General features: G+C 34.0%; 4 protein-coding genes and 1 long non-coding RNA gene across 8 annotated transcripts in view; 4 read left to right on the top strand and 1 right to left on the bottom strand.

The window, feature by feature from the left end:
• The first annotated feature begins 4,573 nt into the window (after positions 1–4,573).
• LOC105450028 (SKI family transcriptional corepressor 2) lies at positions 4,574–7,011 on the top strand. 2 transcript variants are annotated; one of them, XM_011689601.1, is made up of 4 exons: positions 4,574–4,900; positions 5,089–5,531; positions 5,799–6,211; positions 6,548–7,011. In XM_011689601.1, the coding sequence occupies exons 1-4, from the start codon at positions 4,816–4,818 to the stop codon at positions 6,582–6,584; spliced, it is 978 nt and encodes a 325-aa protein (XP_011687903.1). In that variant the 5' UTR covers positions 4,574–4,815; the 3' UTR covers positions 6,585–7,011. The 2 variants fall into 2 exon arrangements, with proteins under 2 accessions (XP_011687903.1, XP_011687904.1); XM_011689602.1 differs by having other exon boundaries at positions 6,544–7,011.
• LOC105450029 lies at positions 6,181–10,007 on the bottom strand. Its single transcript, XR_974416.1, has 3 exons — positions 9,889–10,007; positions 9,404–9,545; positions 6,181–6,268 (listed from the first exon to the last, which is right to left on the bottom strand). It is a non-coding gene; the product is annotated as an uncharacterized LOC105450029 (long non-coding RNA).
• Positions 10,008–10,196: 189 nt separating this feature from the next.
• LOC105450027 (pupal cuticle protein Edg-91-like) lies at positions 10,197–11,635 on the top strand. Its single transcript, XM_011689600.1, has 3 exons — positions 10,197–10,343; positions 10,838–11,228; positions 11,480–11,635. Exons 1-3 carry the CDS (start codon positions 10,265–10,267, stop codon positions 11,496–11,498), a joined length of 489 nt encoding a protein of 162 aa, XP_011687902.1. The 5' UTR covers positions 10,197–10,264; the 3' UTR covers positions 11,499–11,635.
• A 632-nt stretch (positions 11,636–12,267) lies between these two features.
• LOC105450025 lies at positions 12,268–14,014 on the top strand. Of its 3 annotated transcripts, XM_011689596.1 has the most exons (7): positions 12,268–12,384; positions 12,541–12,577; positions 12,702–12,952; positions 13,073–13,132; positions 13,184–13,301; positions 13,469–13,586; positions 13,671–14,014. In XM_011689596.1, exons 1-7 carry the CDS (start codon positions 12,343–12,345, stop codon positions 13,759–13,761), a joined length of 717 nt encoding a protein of 238 aa, XP_011687898.1. In that variant the 5' UTR covers positions 12,268–12,342; the 3' UTR covers positions 13,762–14,014. The 3 variants fall into 3 exon arrangements, with proteins under 3 accessions (XP_011687898.1, XP_011687900.1, XP_011687897.1); XM_011689598.1 differs by having other exon boundaries at positions 12,825–12,952; positions 13,073–13,301; XM_011689595.1 differs by having other exon boundaries at positions 13,073–13,301.
• Positions 14,015–16,734: 2,720 nt separating this feature from the next.
• LOC105450026 (EF-hand calcium-binding domain-containing protein 1) overlaps positions 16,735–17,709 on the top strand; it is a 3,835-nt gene continuing 2,860 nt past the window's right edge. Inside the window, exon 1 of the mRNA XM_011689599.1 lies at positions 16,735–17,036. Coding sequence (XP_011687901.1) covers positions 16,735–17,036 — 302 coding nt within the window. The remainder of the gene's footprint in view (positions 17,037–17,709) is intronic.

Raw genomic sequence — 17,709 nt, 5'->3', positions numbered from 1 at the left:
GTAAAATCAAATGAATATTTCTTGATTCAACTATACTTGGCGGTCACGGGCTGTCAAACAAATATTTGTTAATTCAACTTGTTACCTACTTGTTAATTCATAAAAATATCATGTTAATGTTATTGATGTATGTTTAATTCAAAAACATATATAATTGAATCAAAGAAAAACTGTCAATAAAACGGATTTAATTGTTTCAACTTTTTTTCAGTATATATTCATAGTATTTGTAAAATTTTGTATAATTCCCACGGTCCAATCTTTTTATCCTGACTACGCCACTGAACAGGATGCGCGTTTAAGGCAACACGTACTATACTGTGATTTGATACACCACGAATCTCTCGTTCGTTTTATTTGGAAAATTTGCAAAATGAACGCAATCCACAGGCGAGATGTTACACGGTCTTTCAACTCGCCGTACTTACCGGATTTACCGGACTTACCGGACTCTTCGTGATTTGTTTCCAAATAAGATCGCGAATATCTACACGTGCACCAAGATGATGTGTTTTGAAATGATGTTTTTGTAGAAGGTGAGGTGCAAGTTTTTCCAATGCTTATAATTTCAGTCAAATATCCTTTAAAACTCTCTTCTTTTTAAAGAATTTTCAAACATTTTAATATCCATAGAGAGAAATTATGTATTTAAAAATAAAGAAAAATGCAAGTATCGACACGTCAAATTAAAGATATTAATTTAAGACATTTTTTTGTTAATAATAATTACATTTGACTTAATCCCTTCAAAATTGCTACAGACGATAGATTCATATCGCCTGTCGATTGGATATGCGCTCGAATTAATCGGCATCACTCGCCAGCCGACCGTTCGACAAGATTTCGAGTTAGGTGCAAAGCTACTAAAGTATAATACGATCTGTATGTCTCACATCTTGTCGCGCGTGAGCCGATTGGCCGTTGCACAGCACGTGTAATTCGACATCAGCTAATCTTAATTCAGCATGCGCGATGTCACCAAATGAGATTCCGTCGGCAAAACCGCGCGGACATTCACAAAAGTGGGAGTCAAGTGTACCGCTGAAATCCTGGGAATTCTGGGATTTCTGCTTTTAATTCCGCGACGAAGAGGACTGGCTTTGTACACGAGATATGAATTCATTATTCGATGAACAATTTTAAGAAATAATTCATAGAATTCAGTGGAAAAAGCACTTTGTTCGTCATAAGAATATAACAGTGAAATAATTAGGAATTAGAATTATTTAAATATCATTTAAGCCATCTAATTCTCGCAATTATTTTTTTATTTGCAGCCAAAAATAATGCTGTAATGATTTTAGATTAATTGCAATAAATAAAAGCATTTCGTATGCGGCTTAATCTGTATCTTTTACGAGCTCTATGTAATACGTATCTGATATGCGTTGCGAATTTTAAAGCAAATTCAGAATAATTGATTCAACGGTACTAGACGCACCTGTTTTCTGTTTCCGTCTGCAAAAAACCCCTTACTCGCAAATCGGTTTCAGATGTACCGCACGGTCACTGAACTCGTCCTGCATTGTCTCTAAACCAACCGCGTGTGTAATTTTAAACCGAACTATCAATTATTTATAGTACATTTTAACTTAAAAAGAAAAAAGAAAAGAGACATTTCTTTTATTTACCCTTAATTTCCTTGAAGCACAATTTTTTTTGCACGTGGAAAAATCTTTGCGCTATACATATAATTTATTTACTTACTGTTAATTCAATGGTTAGCTATTATGACGAAAATATCAATTTGTTAAAAATTTATTGGCAAGAATCACGAATAAACTTTCATGTAGTATAACGATCTGTCAAGTTTATAAGTGACGGCTCAGTTGGCGTGTCGAAAGTTGAAGGATTCTAATGGAATCGTGGAAGAAATCCTCAAAGGATTAGAATAATATTTATCGTCGCATCCGACGTTAAGCGGCTTATCGATTATCACGCTTGTATTCCGGTATTGCCGTGAGATACATTATACACGTATCGTGCGGATCCGTGTTGTTTCATGAATCAACCTCGAATCGCACCGCTTTCCAAGTCACGCATATCGTATTTCCGAGCGTGACCAGACGGATCAAAAAGTAGTTTGTGTCTGACAGAAGGTAGGCGTATCGCGGTTGGTATCGTAAAATTCGTACATCATTCCCTCCGGAATATTTTTATGCACCGCGGCCTCTTCTTTCTCCGAGAGCATCAAAATCAATCTCCGCAGCACATTCGTGACGCGCTATTCTCTGGACTCGTATACCTAGATTACGAAACGTTGCGAGCTCTGGAATCGCAATCATCGAATTAATTCGCGAATGCAAATATGAAGGCTTTACAAGCAATTCTTTAATTCATGATAGTTACTGAATCACACATGTTATTCGATAATTTTTATTTCATATAGACGCAATAAATAAATGTATACGGAAAGAATGATTTTGTTGAAAGGTCTAAAAATTTTGCTAAAAACAGATTTGAAAATGATTTTTTATTGAATCATCAAAATAATTTGTTGGAATGTTAAAACTGATAAGTATTGCTATAAAACGTTTTGATATTCTAGCAATTATTTTGACTTTCACACAAAATTATTTTGATCATTGAACAAAAATTATTTTCAGATCTGGATTCAGCAAAATTGTTCTTTCCGTGTATGATTTTAATTTATTACTATTCAACAAAAATAACTTTTTCGAACACAGAGACGAAGGTAATAATTGTTTACTGTAGTTTTTTACATGCTGAATTTCCGTTTACTAAATTGCTTTTTCACAACCACAATTTGGTAAGTGGAATTCAATGTTCAAAAATTTACGGAAAATAATTATCCTTTGGTCTTGTATATTTTTTAAAAATAGTGTTATTAATATAATGGAAGGGTTATAAAGTTTTATCGATATAATGAAAGGCAAAAATTAGGTTCTAATTAATACCTAAAGATGTTCGATAATTGCATATTATAAAAGTTTCTATTGTAAAATATCAGATCTTATCTATTCTTGGAACAGCTGAGCAAACGGTTTTCGATTTATGCAAAGGTGCCGGATCCATCCACGAATAATGACGCGAGTTTGACGTAACTCCCTACACGACCGCGCGTGTGACTTCTTAATATTAATATTATGTCAGTCATACCCGTCCGAGCGGGTACGGCTGGTCACAGGTGACGATAACTCTTCGGGGATGATCAAGGAGTCCGTAAGAGTCCAATGGTGGTGGCCGTCGCCGTCATGTCTGGAATAGTAAAACACGCTCATAGTCGGATTTGTCTTGATACGTCAGTCTCCCTTCAACTACGCTCCGTCATCTTCAGCTGCACAAGCAGACGCGGTATTATCCGATCCCTACACAGACGACATGATCACATTGCGTGCCCCAGCCGCTATTCACATTTTATGTTTGTGACGAATGCTACGGCGCATCCCTCAGTCATAACTTCCCGAAGTACCAACCCGGCTTCCTCGAATTTTTCGTATGCAAACGTTTCTGCCGACGCGATCGTTATTTTGGGTTGAACTTGAATTTCGCCATAATCCTACATTTTATGTTGCTGGCAATTTTTTAACTTTTACTGATTGTAATTCTTGTAACCATATTTATCAAGCTTTTAATTTTATCGCTAGTCTGAAAACTTTCCGAGAAGGGATATTATCTTAGAGGAAAATGGCAAGCAAACAAATCCTTCGATTCTCAGATCGCGTATATTTTTAGACCGATTGAAAATGCATGAAGCTACCCGCGAGTCTGTTTGTCTGGCACGCTAGATTCCTCTATCACGTCTTGATCGGGGTGACTCAGTAATTCACGTAGCGAAAGAGGGAAAGTAAGGGGCCATCGGCCCTCCGCGACGTTCGTCAACCATCACCCATTCACATTCCCGCCGTTTCCCAAGCGAATTCATTATAGACACTTTGTTTCAATCATGAGCCAACCCGATTCTTTCTGATTCGAGATTTATAAAGCGCTCAATGTCCTCGCCATTGATTGACCACGGTCATTCAAAAAAGACAGGATGAATGAATTAAATAGAGCGGCTTGATAAGAAGAAATTGGTAACTGATGAACTCTACAAATAAATCAGTGTGAAGCTAAATTTAACTTCGCAATTCTTTTCCCTCTAATTTAGGAAGTCTTAAATTGTTATAAACATTAATGAATTTGTCAAGATAAACATTTCATATACAATCAGATATGATATTATATTTTCTCTTTTTGGATTTAACGGTTATCCAGAATTTTTTTTTTTTTTTTTTAAGATACGTATGCGTATCCACCGATAATTCCATGTCATTTACATGCGCAGTACAGCTTGATCGACAGATCATCGCGACGGTTCTCCATATCGATCCGATCCCGCGAAACCAGATTGTCATCGGCGCGGATCACAATTAATTCACGTGCCACATCGGTCATGACGATCACGTAGCGCTCGACGGTGCGTGCGTTTGCTTTACCGTGATCCTAACCGTATAAGCGACCACTTGACGAAGACTGGTGGGGCATCCGTATCCCCTGTGTACCCACCAATGGATCCGACCCATTCCATACCCCCATATCAAGGTACCTACCCATCCCATCTTCCTACGTATCCGTGTGCTTCGTGGTATAAAAGGCGACGGTAAGGACTACCAGCATCATGCAAAAAGTTGGTGCATCAAATAGATCGACAAGATCGGTGGAAGTGAACCGCTTAATTATCTGGATTTTCCATCGAAAATCACTTAATCGCGAATAGCCGATATTTCCTGGAAGATTTCTAAAAAGATACAAAAGTGATCAAATAAAGAAAGAATTGTCACAAAAAAAATCCGAAGAAGAATTAAGATCAAGATGCTCAGTTGCATTAGTTTTGTTCTAATTGCCATCGCGTCGGTGGCGGCGATGGCGGAGTCGAAGGTGATTCCGGCCGAGCCTAGTAAGTGTTGAAAATTAATACATTTCTAACTTGGAGCAATTACGTTTGAAGATTTTTAAAACCACATTATTTTGTATCTTATAGAAATTATCTTATAAATGTCAACTCTCTTTAAGTAAAAGAAATTAAATAATGTATTATATTTTTTGTAATCATCATCTTAAATTAAAAATTTGCATCATTTACAGTTTCCGTTACGCTCGATGCTTACGGCAAGCCTGTAATGTTCCTGAGGGAGAAAAGAACGGTCGTTCGCCCTTTTCCGCACAGAACGATGATGTTCACCGGTTACTACAGACCGATACGTCGCACGAGTAACGGCGGCCAGGCAACCGGTGTCTTCGCGCAAGGAAACGCCGTGAGCGGCGGAGCTTTCTTCGGCGGTGTGCACTCGCCGCATCTTAAAGGCGGCCCGGAACCAATCGAGGAACCGGAAGTGTCCAGCGCCGAGGCACAAGCGGCACCGGCGCCCGAAGAAGAGCAGGAACGCGAATATCATCATCATCGAAATGAGGTGCATCATCATGAGGAGGATCAGCATCACGAGCATCACCACCACGATGAGGAAGACCAGCTTCATTCCGACGAGCCGCATTATCATTACCATCATCAAGATTCTTTGACTCCTCAGGTTCAATAATTTCAAGAGATTTATAAAAATTATTTTTAAATAACGCACGACAGAATTCTAAAATAAAAATAATAATAGGCTTAGAGGGAATTAAATACAGTAAGTAGTAGTGTCATAATTTGCAGCGAGATCAATTTTAGATGTCTTACGCTTAAACTTATGAGATTAATTTACGCTCGTATCTTTTATACATTCACAAAATAGAATGTTATAAATATCGATTTGTAAATGCTCCTATAAAATACGACATTTATATTACTCCTACAGGATCATCACGAATTGGAGCAGAATCCGTTAACCACAGAGATTGCGCAACCGACGGAAAAGCCGTTCACTGAGGCGCCCATAACCCGACCGAAGATACATCATACTAAGAAAACGCATAAGACGCCCGTGACTGTCAACGCCGACGATGATGACGACGACGAAGACGAGGTGGATGAGGAAGACGACGAACCGGTTGTGCCATTCGTACCTTTTAAGGGCAACAGACGCCGTCAGAAATATCCCCATCTGAACAACTTCTTCCCTATGGTCTTCAGCTTCCCGAGACTAGCCACGCGCGCTGGATCCTCCGGGTCTCTTCCTGGTGCCATCACTGCTATTGCGAATAGTTACTCCACATCAAAAGGCGGAATCGCCAGCTCAGTAGCCACTGCCTACGGCGGATCTCCAACCGGGTAAATTATATTTTTCTTTCGATTTTCTTTTGATTCTCTTCATAAAGAAACATTACGCTGGAAAACGAATTATTGGTTAATTAATTAAGCAAAAGACTTTTAAATAATAAGAATTTTAAATAATTTACTTTAGATGTGTTGGATTAATTCAAACTTTACAGGGAGAAACTGTCTTCATTTAAATGCAAATCGCTATAAGAAATGAGAACAAATATGTATAAAATAATTAATGCATATAAACTAATGCATTTTTCATACATTTTTCATACATTTGCATACATAATGCATTATACAAATTAATGTATTTTATGTTATTTATGTATTTTTGTTAGAAAGAAACGACGCCCGCAACCGTATAAGGAATAATTCTTAAAGCAATCGATATTGGCGAGTTGGAAAACTGAATACACCTGGAAGATTTTAGGCTGAAGCTACAATTTTGTGGATATCTCGTACGTTATCTTTGTAATTACCCAGTTTTATATATCTTGTTAAATACTTCTCAAATCTCAGATATTTAAAGAAAAATAATCAAGTCACATACAGAAGAGTTTTCGACGAAAACGCGAAACTATAGTTTAAGAACAATATTAAATTTATTTTCGAGATTGTGCAATTTATTATGTAAGATATTTTGTTAAGTAGACTAACACAAATTTACAGTGTTTTAATATTTAGACAGAACTTTAAATTATTGCTATATGCTACTTTATAGTAAACTTCCAGACAGAATTGTAATTATTTGGTAAAGCGAGTTAAACAATTTTCCAATAAAAATAAATATTCTTTTGCATTCAACAGTCTACGTCTCTTTTGTGTAAATGTTAATTTTAATACAATAAAATGATATTATCCTTCCTATCCTTGCTATCCTTCCTATCTAAAAAAGACATGTTAAGTCGAACTCGAAATGTATCGTTGTTCTCGAAGTAATTGTTGACTCTTTTCCGCGACGCTGATTAGTTCTCTCGCTGCACTAACTTCGTTTGCGGCTGTCATAGCATTGACTTTTAACCGTTGTATGTATTGAGTTGAATAATTTTAGTCAATTATAGTAAAAAGTAAATGTGCAGTTAAATATAGCGCGCGCAGAGCGCGCGTCTGTAGTGCTAGTAAATTAAAAACTTTGTACTTTCTGAATTTCTAAATATATTATATCCTATTGTGTAATATACGCATTTTATTTATGTAAAACTCAATACAATAGAAAACACGAATCATGCGGATGTATGATATAACGCCAAACATTAATACAAAACATATAATCCGAAGTTGAGACACATTGATAATTGACGTGCATTCTAAAAATCATTTGCGATTAATCATGCGCTATTTTTAATTTTATTCAAAAAACAGAGTGCATTATTAAGCATCTGTAATAAATTAATAACAAAAAACGCTAGTTACCATACATATATAACGGATGATTGCGGACGTGATGGCAAAGTATATGTAGTCAAACTACATACTTTGACATTTTCATCTAAAAGCCGCAAATTTATGTGTATAGCGGATTTAAAAATTGATATAGAGCTCTTTAATTTTAAAATTTCAGCGATTATAAAATAACATTCTCTTTTGTGATATTTATTATGTAGTAAAATAAATGATTCAAGTAAGAAATTTTAGTAACAAAGACCGAGATGATATCGATTTTATTTAAAAACGTTTTAAGTGCGACGATGAAACTATTGCATAATTTTCACGAAAATGAAAAATTAAATTTATTAATTTGCTGAATGCTTTAATAATAATATAAGTAAAAAAAGTTGCATCTCTGTTTTTGCAGAAAAATACTACTGGCAAACAACTGTTTGCACCTATCAAAAATATTACGTTTTGAAAAAATTAAGACAAAAGACTGTAAAATTATAGAGTCACCTTCTCGCATTTCTCGTATGAGATTGCAATCTCATCTTCAGAAGGAATAATAATAGACAAAAATAATATACGTTGCACATATATCACCTAATTCCACCGTCGAAAGTCCCAAATTTAAGCGTGATGTAACTTTGAAAACGATTATGTCTGAATATAAAAACGTGCGAATTTATTGTTCAAGTATGCTTCATCTTTCCAGTCTAAATAAATCGTTCGGATCAAAATTCTTCTGCGCAGTGATTCCTGTGCAATATAAATATGCAATATGTATAATATGAACGAGAAGTTTGTATTAATTATGAGGAATATCATGCTAATAATTTCGTTCTACATACAGAATGGAATAGTAATGAGGATTCCCCGTTCTCGTAAATAAGTTTTCAAAGAGTTTGCTAATTGGAAAATTGTTTGAAGTGATTTTGTATACAATTTATGTATCATCGGAATATTTTCTAATTTTATCTATACAGTAATATTTCATGGTATGCCTCTGACTTTACTCATGTTCAATACCTTCAAGGCTTCAGTTTAATACATATTAAAAATTCTGAGTAGAAGTCTCTTAAAAGTCTTTCGTAATCCACTGAAAACGAACATCTGTACTACTTCCAAGTTTATTCTAACTTTGTAAGAAGTGAAAGTTGAAGTAAATATTGTGTGTAGCATATAATTTGAATCATTTTCAATTAATTTAATTAACAAGGTCTTATCTTAAAACCAATTTTTGATTTAATTATAATACAAATATTCGAGGATTAAAATTGCATAGTTCAATAGATTTTCAATCGTAAAATAGCGTTATGCGTAAATAATAGAGAGTTAACAGAATACTTAGACGGGAATCCCGAAGTGTATTCGTTCATCGACCTAAGACTGAAGCCGCAAGAAAAATCAAGGCCACTAATTGACCGTTAATGTATATCTTAGGCAAGCAAGATTCACGGTTCTTTAAGCTAGCCGGCTATTCCGGTATCCGAGTAATTAATGTTGGACAATGAATGCCATGTAAAGGCGATTATATGCGTACGACGACAGTTTGAGAAATGGTGTTTTGAATACCTAGTTATGCAACGGTGGAATGTAAGAAGCTTAAAGGTGGAAAGGGTTAATAATTGAAAACGTGTTTTCACGTGTTTCACCTTCATATCCGGGATACTGAATTTTGTAATAGCAATTTCTCTTGTATTAATGTCATTCTTAAGAATTCATGTTATACATTTCATAAAGGTTTCGACAGTATTTTAATGTATTCTGTCAAGGACAAAATGTTTAACGATAACGCGAACAGCGTGTTGAACGTTAATTACGTACGCAAATTTGGCACTTATGTCTTCCTTCGTGGAAACCTTCGTCATTTCAATCGTTGAATTCTCTTCAATTGTATCCACAATTTCTCATTTGCTGTTCGTTTCCTTCACTTGACCCTGACGCAATTGATCGTTTTTTTAGGGCTCTGCTATTAAAAAACAATTCGCATGATTATCTTGATCAGCGGTTCCCAAATTTTTCAGCTTTATTTGATTTTAAAGATATTATTAAATATGTATTATTTAATAATATACTCCTATGAGCGATGCTAAATTATTAATTAGTTAAAAGTATTATTTTAGAAACTTTAATTACTTTGAATTTAATTACTTTTGAATAATTAATTGACAATTAGCTGAAGTTTAGAAAAATTTAGTTTTCTCAATGATGTAGTGATGTCAATAATTACTGTAAGCTTAATAATCTTAATTAATTAATATTGATTAATTAACTACTGCTGTAAAAAATCTTATTAGCGATCTACTTGCATTCTCTCAGGCTCCCCCCAAAATTTCACAGTTTGGGCACCAATGATGAAAACGATTTACCAAACGATACAGAGGATTGCTGGATCATCCGTTTGGACTTGTCACGAAATGACGTTCCACTGAGTGAGCAGGAAGTTATTCCAGGGACACAGCGCCAGCGGCCCCACAACGACAAAGAAGAGGCTCGTTCTGTTCGTGCTAATGATATGCGGCCGATTCTACACGACCGAAACTGCCCGTTTCGTAGCTGCGTAAACGCGCGTCGTTGGGATATCCCGAACATCATCGGGTTTCCTGTATATAAAGACTGCCTGACCGATTTTCTCATCATCATTCGGCACTGAATACCCTTAGCAACACGACTAGTATCGGTAGAATGTCAAGGAGCCTCCTATTCGTTGCGCTGCTCATTGCAGTTGCAGTTGCATTACCGGCGACTGCCCCGCAATTTCAAGGTAAAAACGAAAATGATATTTATGAAAGTGTTGTAAGAAATCAAATTTTAACTTATTATTTAGGAGATAAACAGAGATTTATTTTCAAAATGTAATATTGCATTTTAGATTAATTTTTTATGTCTCCTTATTTTTGATAGAGTGTCTAAGCTTCTAATTTGAGACAATTTTAATAAATAACAATTATGTTAATGCTGCATTAATTAAACAAAATAACCAGTTTATTAATTTTTTATGCGTTGATACTGTGACATTTCAAATGCCTCACAATTCGGATTATGCAAACACACTGTTCGTTGACAAAAATATATAGTGTTAAGAATTATATAAAATCTTTGTGATTGAAATTTCTGATATGTAATCTCTGAAATCTAATATATTAAATCGATAAACAAATTGCCATTAATAACTGTCTCCCTAGAATTTGACAGCGTAATTATTTTTAATGTCTGAATTAATTGAGCCAAAATCCAAATTCAAAATCTCTTATTCAGATCTTCAAAGGATAGTAAAATCAGCCGAGCCGGAACCTATTCGTCTTAAACGTAGTTATGGTGGATATGGCGGTGGTTTCGGCGGCGGATACGGTGGTGGTTTTCACGGTCATCACGGTTTTGGAGGCCACCGAGGATTCGGAGGATCACACTATCCCGGAGGATCACACTATCCTGGAGGTTCAATCTATCCCGGAGGATCGCATTATCCCGGAGGATTGCATTATCCCGGAGGATCGCACTATCCTGGAGGTTTTGGAGGAGGATGCAGAGGAGGATGTGGAGGAGGATCACACTTTCCTGGTTCCTTTGCCAACAGCGGAGCTAATGCCGGCTCAATAAGCACGCCATTCGGCAGCGGTTCCTTCGCGAGCTCGTATGCGAATTCTGAGTAAATATCACAAAACAGTTATCTTTAATAAATCAAGCTTGTCTTGAAAGATCTTAAAACATAAGAAAAATCTTGGATATAATCTTAATTATTAATTATAATTTTATATAATATTAACTGTGATATTGTGTGATAAAATATATAGTGTTATATATAAAATATATGATAACATAGCCATTATATGGTAAAGTAACTATTTATTATGATAAAATTGTTAGCACACAACTTACGATAATGTGTTTCGATTGCAGTAGTAAATACGGACGATGAAAGAAGCGACGACCACTATCATTGAAAATGGACTACGTAACTACGTAACATTAACTTAATTGTACTTGTGCACTTATTGTATGTACAAATACTCATATTTTCACGCAAAATAAATTTATTTACATGAAATATGAAAACTTGTTTATCTAATTTATCCCAAGATCTTTTAACACGTTGTTCTTTAATATATTATTATTTATCGATTTCGTAAACTGTAGTTAATGTGGTAAATTAATGTGTCATTACGTCTTGCAAATTTTAAATCTATATCATTAGACACCAATATTTTTCTGCGTTTACTTTGTCTTTGATTGAAGAATAATTTGATTTATTAATTAATTCAATCGGTCCAATATTCTTGATCGCAAATCATGTTTAATATTAAGAGCAGAAACGTGACAGCCATGGAAAATGATTGTCATTCTGTGCAAATTCGAGAACACCGCGTCAGACGTCATTGGCAATTCCCCTATTTATTCCTCTATTCATAATCCATTATATTCCGTTTGGGAAGTATTAATTTTCTATAATCGATTTTTAAACGACAATAAAGATACTGTTACTCCCATGCAGTAATATAAAATGAAATTATGTCTAATTGTGCAGAATAATCGCGTGAATCTGTGCACCCGCGTGACTTCATGCGCTTTCAATGTACAGAGATATGTTCGTTTATTCCTCACCGGATGTTTCCATCAAATGTTTTAGAAAACGTTGCACACGCAAGTGCCTTTGTTCGCACACGTTGCCTATAAAACGGCCTCGTCTATTAGATGATCTCATTAGAGTTTTACTTAGCTAAGCGAGAAAGTTCCACGAGCAATCACGAACACGAAAAATCAAAATGAAAGTCTTCGTAATTATATTTGCTGCCTTCGCGATTGGAGTAAGTTGCTAAAATTAAAATTCCCAAAAGTATATTTTTGACGTTATTTACGTCTTTGATTTGTCAATATCTGAAAATTAAATTGCATTACGCACTTGAACATTTTGTAATTTTGTTATAATGTATCGTAATTTTTTTTATAAATTTCACTTTCAGGCGCAATGTCGTTCGCTTTCGAACACGAAAGACATAGGTAGGATTTGCATGTTTCATGTTCACGTCATATTAAAGATTAAATATTTATATGTGCAACGATGATACGCGATATAATTATTATGCGAGCGATTTCTGTCTGTTGTAATTTATTTATTGATTAGAAAAAGAAAGCGCAGCTTACGTAGAAGCGCATCGAAGTGCGCGCGTACATCGGGATACGTCAAAGCAAGATGCACCGAATTGGATAGAGAGTATTGTATCGCGTAACTCTTTGAATTCAACAGGCGAGAGAATTCCCGTAAACACGCTGGAACAATTGAAAGAGCTAATTGCATCGTACGAAGACAATTTTGGAAAGCTCGTAAACTTTGCCATAAAAATGAGCAAAAACAAGGATAACAATGAACGAGAGGTCCGATAATACGTATACCATAGCGTAATTTAAACGATACGAATTAATTATGTTGCCAATTAATGCGCAATCTTGTTAGTTTAGCTGTTACGAGGACTGAATATAGACGTTGCATTTTAGATACAATTTCTAAAACAGCTAAGCTCGCTAGTCGAACAACTTGTCCAAGAGCAATCGAAGGTGAGAGATATGCACGCCGAACTTGACAACGATACAGACTCTACTTTGCAGGCATTAAGTAACAATCCGATGGTGAACGTTAATAATGTAAAAGATTTAATCGACACTATGAAGGAGATTGATATTGTCTATCAGGATGGGGAGATTACTGATGAGCACATTCGAATCAGTAAGTAACCGAGAATTTTGGTCAAAATACGTCAAGACACGTCAAACAATATTATTAGCATTAATGAAACTAAATATTTAAATAAAATAAAAGTTATGCAGAAATTAATACACTATAAATATGGAAAATTAAAAAAGTAGTTTAAATTAGCGTAAAATTAATTTCAGAACGAGCCGTTGACGGATACAAAAGAGCCGCAAGTTTAGAGGAACGGATGACTAATATGCTAATTGATATTCAACGTCAAGTGGTGCAAATTCGAAAATATTTAGACAAGTTATGCAAGTGAGAGAGTCGCAAAAACAATTATAAGAAATACAGACTGCGTCATTATCGTTGGCTAATTAATGATTAATTTCAACATTTCAGAAAACATCCAACGTCGATGTCCATTTTAGAAGTTAATCCCGATGATGACATTTTCCCCGTTGGTCAGACAAATAAAGTAGAGATTATGTAAAACAAACGCGCTAAAAAAATCAATATCATTATATATATCATTATATAAAATTCTGATATAATGTATAAATACCAACAATTAAATTTTAATATATTTTCTTTCTGTGCTTGAATATTATGAATAATCTAATTAATAACAGTATCTTAATAAATGCACTTTGTATTGCATTATATTGACTGTAGATAATTAATAAGCTAATAAAAGATATGAACAAAATGAATAAACATTTATAATAAAGTGCCTAAATAAAATATACATTGTCAATTTTGTTTAGTATCTAATTTTATTGTGACATTTCATTTTATTGATTTGTCTTGTTACTACGCGCAAAATGTTTACCTGTGAATATGTCACCTGTGATATATTCATTCGATCTGTTGCTAGATATCGTGTTAAAATGTTTTTCAGCTTTACCATTTGATACGTTTGGTCGATAAAGCGTAGTCGCCGCTGACGACGAAACCTTTGTCGCGACGAAGCCAGTTCTTTGTCATTAATTGGTAAGTTTTTTCCCGATTTAATCGAACCTGCCGGTCGTATTAAACGCATACGAAACGAACAAAAAGCAATGAATTTCAGTTAAATAGTATTCCATTATGTTTAAATATTCCAAACTTTCGCATGATGAAGAAAACAATGAAACAAGACTCACAAGACTTCCGTGCCTTCAATTGCACAGTGCACTTCGTTGACATAATTTTTTAATGATTGTATCTTTTTCGAATAATCAAAAGTGCAATGACAATTGATATTATCATTTATTTATCGCTACTGTACTTCTACACGGGAATCACATTTTTTATAATTTTATTAGTTAGCTTAATACAGTCAGTTAGTTTAATTAATGTTTAATTAATGTTCATTAATATTTTATTTGCAATTAATAATCTATAATATAATCAAAGATCGAAAAAATGTCTGAATAACGTAATATTATCTTAAATATAAATTGAATTATTACAATTTTATAAAATTTGAAAAATCAGTTATGTCGATAATTATCAGGATGGATTGCTTTGATCAATGTAAATTGAGGCTAAACTCATGTGCATGCTACGTCAATCGCAAGTTAGAAATTAGAGAAGTTAAATTGAGAATCCGTAGGCACGGGAACACACGTGTCGATCATTACTGCAGCGCGATCAAACTTGGATTACTATAGTTCTCGTTCTATATATCAGTTCGAATGTTTGTGAAAGTGCATTCATTGACAAATTATTCTATCAAATTTAGACATAATTAAACTATTACATTTATACAAAACAAAAATAGACAAAATAGGCAAGAATTAGATATAGAATATTTTATTATAACTGCTTTCAGCGAAATATTTTTATAAAAAACAGAAGATATATAAAATGATAAAAGAAAGAAATTCATATAATGAAGGTACTTTATTTAAGATTAATATCATGATTTCTCAAAATTGCAATTTCGTATGCTACAAATTGTCGTCTTGCGTTTGCGGGAGCGATTCGAGGCACGTCGTTAAGAATGATTACTCGAAGATAAGACATGCATTGTTCGAAATAATAATTCTGTTGAAGAACTTTATCTCTTATATTTCAAACGCTTTATTACTATTTGCATAAATAGATCTTACGTTTAAAAGTGATTATTTAGATAGAAGTTGGTTAAAAATGTATTGTTAAATTGTATTAAAGATTATTTTATTTTCATTTCTGGTCAAAATAATTGTGTGTATAAATAATATATATAATATATATATATATATATATATATATATATAATTTTATGTTTAATGACATACAAATCCTCAAAGTTATATTGCTTCTTTAACAGAAATACAAAGTTACGAGTTTCAGTAAAATTGTCCAAATAGATATGCACGAATAAAAGTTTGCTTCAAAGTTTTTTTTTATTTTTCGCTTAGTACTGCATGCGTTCAGATCATACAAATTGTAAATAACGTAAGAGTTGATTTGTTTCAGACACAAATTATAATGAGAGTTATATTCATTGCCTAATGGGAAAAGTTTTTACATTTCATCTCGCAAAACGATTGTGAGACATGAATTTTTGAAACATGTCTCAATGTAACAATAAATATTATTTAAATGTACAGAGTAATAAATAATATAATATTAAATATAATAACTTTTTTATTTAAGTTTTGCACTGTTTATGATGTGAAATGTAAGCAATCATTGTAAGCGCGTCATTGCGGCTTTCTATCATAAATCTCAGTTATTTTTCTTTCTATGCAAATTACACTCTCTTTCTCCGTGCACGCAGCTCAAGTTACGCGCGCATAAATGTACGATTTAAATTCATTGGAATATTACTTGTGCCACGAAAATGTTGATGAAGACGATAAGCCAACTAACGTTATAAGAAAATTACGCCAATGTGATCGTAAATAATAATAACTCAGTTGCACGAGAGAAGCAATCTTTTGACGAACTACGATTGGTTGTTTGCAATTTGCGGCTGTAAAAACAGTCACCGCACCCCCGCCCCGTGAATTATTTCTTATCGATTAATCGACTCGAATACCTATATCGGTCCGTGGTAACAGTTTCTATTTTCATACGTTTTTTCCTTGTTTCCATTAAGCAGATTTGCATTTTTATTGCAATCATAATTGCTCAATTTAAACATATACGTTCTTCTTCATAGGCTTTTATTTTCAAATCAGCTGTTTCTCTCACTACATTGTTTTCCATTTTTAACTCAATACATTATGTCTATGTTGCTTTTTTTTCTTTTTTTACAATCTCAAACATTGTGTCTCTTGCAATTTAATAAAATTATTATTATTTATATTATATATGCAACATTTAAACAGCAAAAATATTAATTATTATAAAGAATAGCCATTATTAAAAATGTTCTTAATTCTGCTGTAGAAACAGAGAGCTGAAATTGCCGAAATAATTTAAAATTGTCTTTAATAATGTGAACGACTTAAATTAAAATTTCAATGAATTCAGAAACTTTCAGTCAACAGAGATGTCTGAACAAAACGTCACGCCAACTGGAGGGGCAAAGCCGGGCGTCGGCGTCGGCGCCGACGCCGGGCGTCGGACAGGCATAAGCGTCCGTGCCGGCGCGACGCTCATGAAGAGCGTTTCCATATTCCTGACGAGCGGTCGCAAGGCGTCGGCGAACTCAAAACAGCAGATCTCCGCCGCTTCCGGCAAGAACGAATCGTCAAGAAGGAGACGTCGCAGAAAGATGCCGGAGGGTGCAAGGAACTCCGCGTACATCATCAAAGTGATCGAGTCTCTTAAAAAAAAGACGAGATTCTCCAGGCGAGTTCGCAACGACTCTCGAAATTAATTTGCAAATTAACTTCAGTACTTTAACATTCTTCTCAACAAGAAAAAACAAATGGAATTAAATATATATTTCACAAACAAAAGATTAAAAAATTTTAAAATAAAATTCTCCAATAAGAATTAAGAATTATTTTGTATAAATTATATTATTGTAAAATAATAATCCTATCATAAAATTGCCGTGTTACCTGCGTTGAAGCCTCTTTTCCCCAATGTTTAAAAATTCATATCTTCCAAAAAAATAAAGATATAGACTTCTTTCTGGGCTCATCTTAAAGATGAATTTTGTGACTATTTTTTAAGAAATCGTGATTTTATTTAAAAATGGCCGATTCAAAATGGCCGATTAAAATGTAATTTTTTGAAAATTTATTTTTTTTCAAAAATTGTTAAAATTCGTTTAATTAAAATGGGTGGTGGTGGTGGTTAATGGTGGGTGATGGTAATAGGTGGTGGTTGGTGGTTGCGGTGGGTGATGATGGGTGATGAGGTAAAAAAAATTTTTTATTTAAAAATCACATGATATAAAAAAATTAAAAAAAATTTTTCTTTTAAAAATCAAATGCTATAAAAAATTTTCAGAAAAAAATTTTTACAAATATTTACAAATAACAAGAAAAAAAAATGGTCGTGAAAAATAGGTGTC

This window comes from Wasmannia auropunctata, unplaced genomic scaffold (assembly GCF_000956235.1).
Source record: "Wasmannia auropunctata unplaced genomic scaffold, wasmannia.A_1.0 LD336069.1, whole genome shotgun sequence".
Classification (NCBI taxonomy): domain Eukaryota; kingdom Metazoa; phylum Arthropoda; class Insecta; order Hymenoptera; family Formicidae; genus Wasmannia; species Wasmannia auropunctata.
This window is presented reverse-complemented; position numbering and strand designations above follow the sequence as displayed.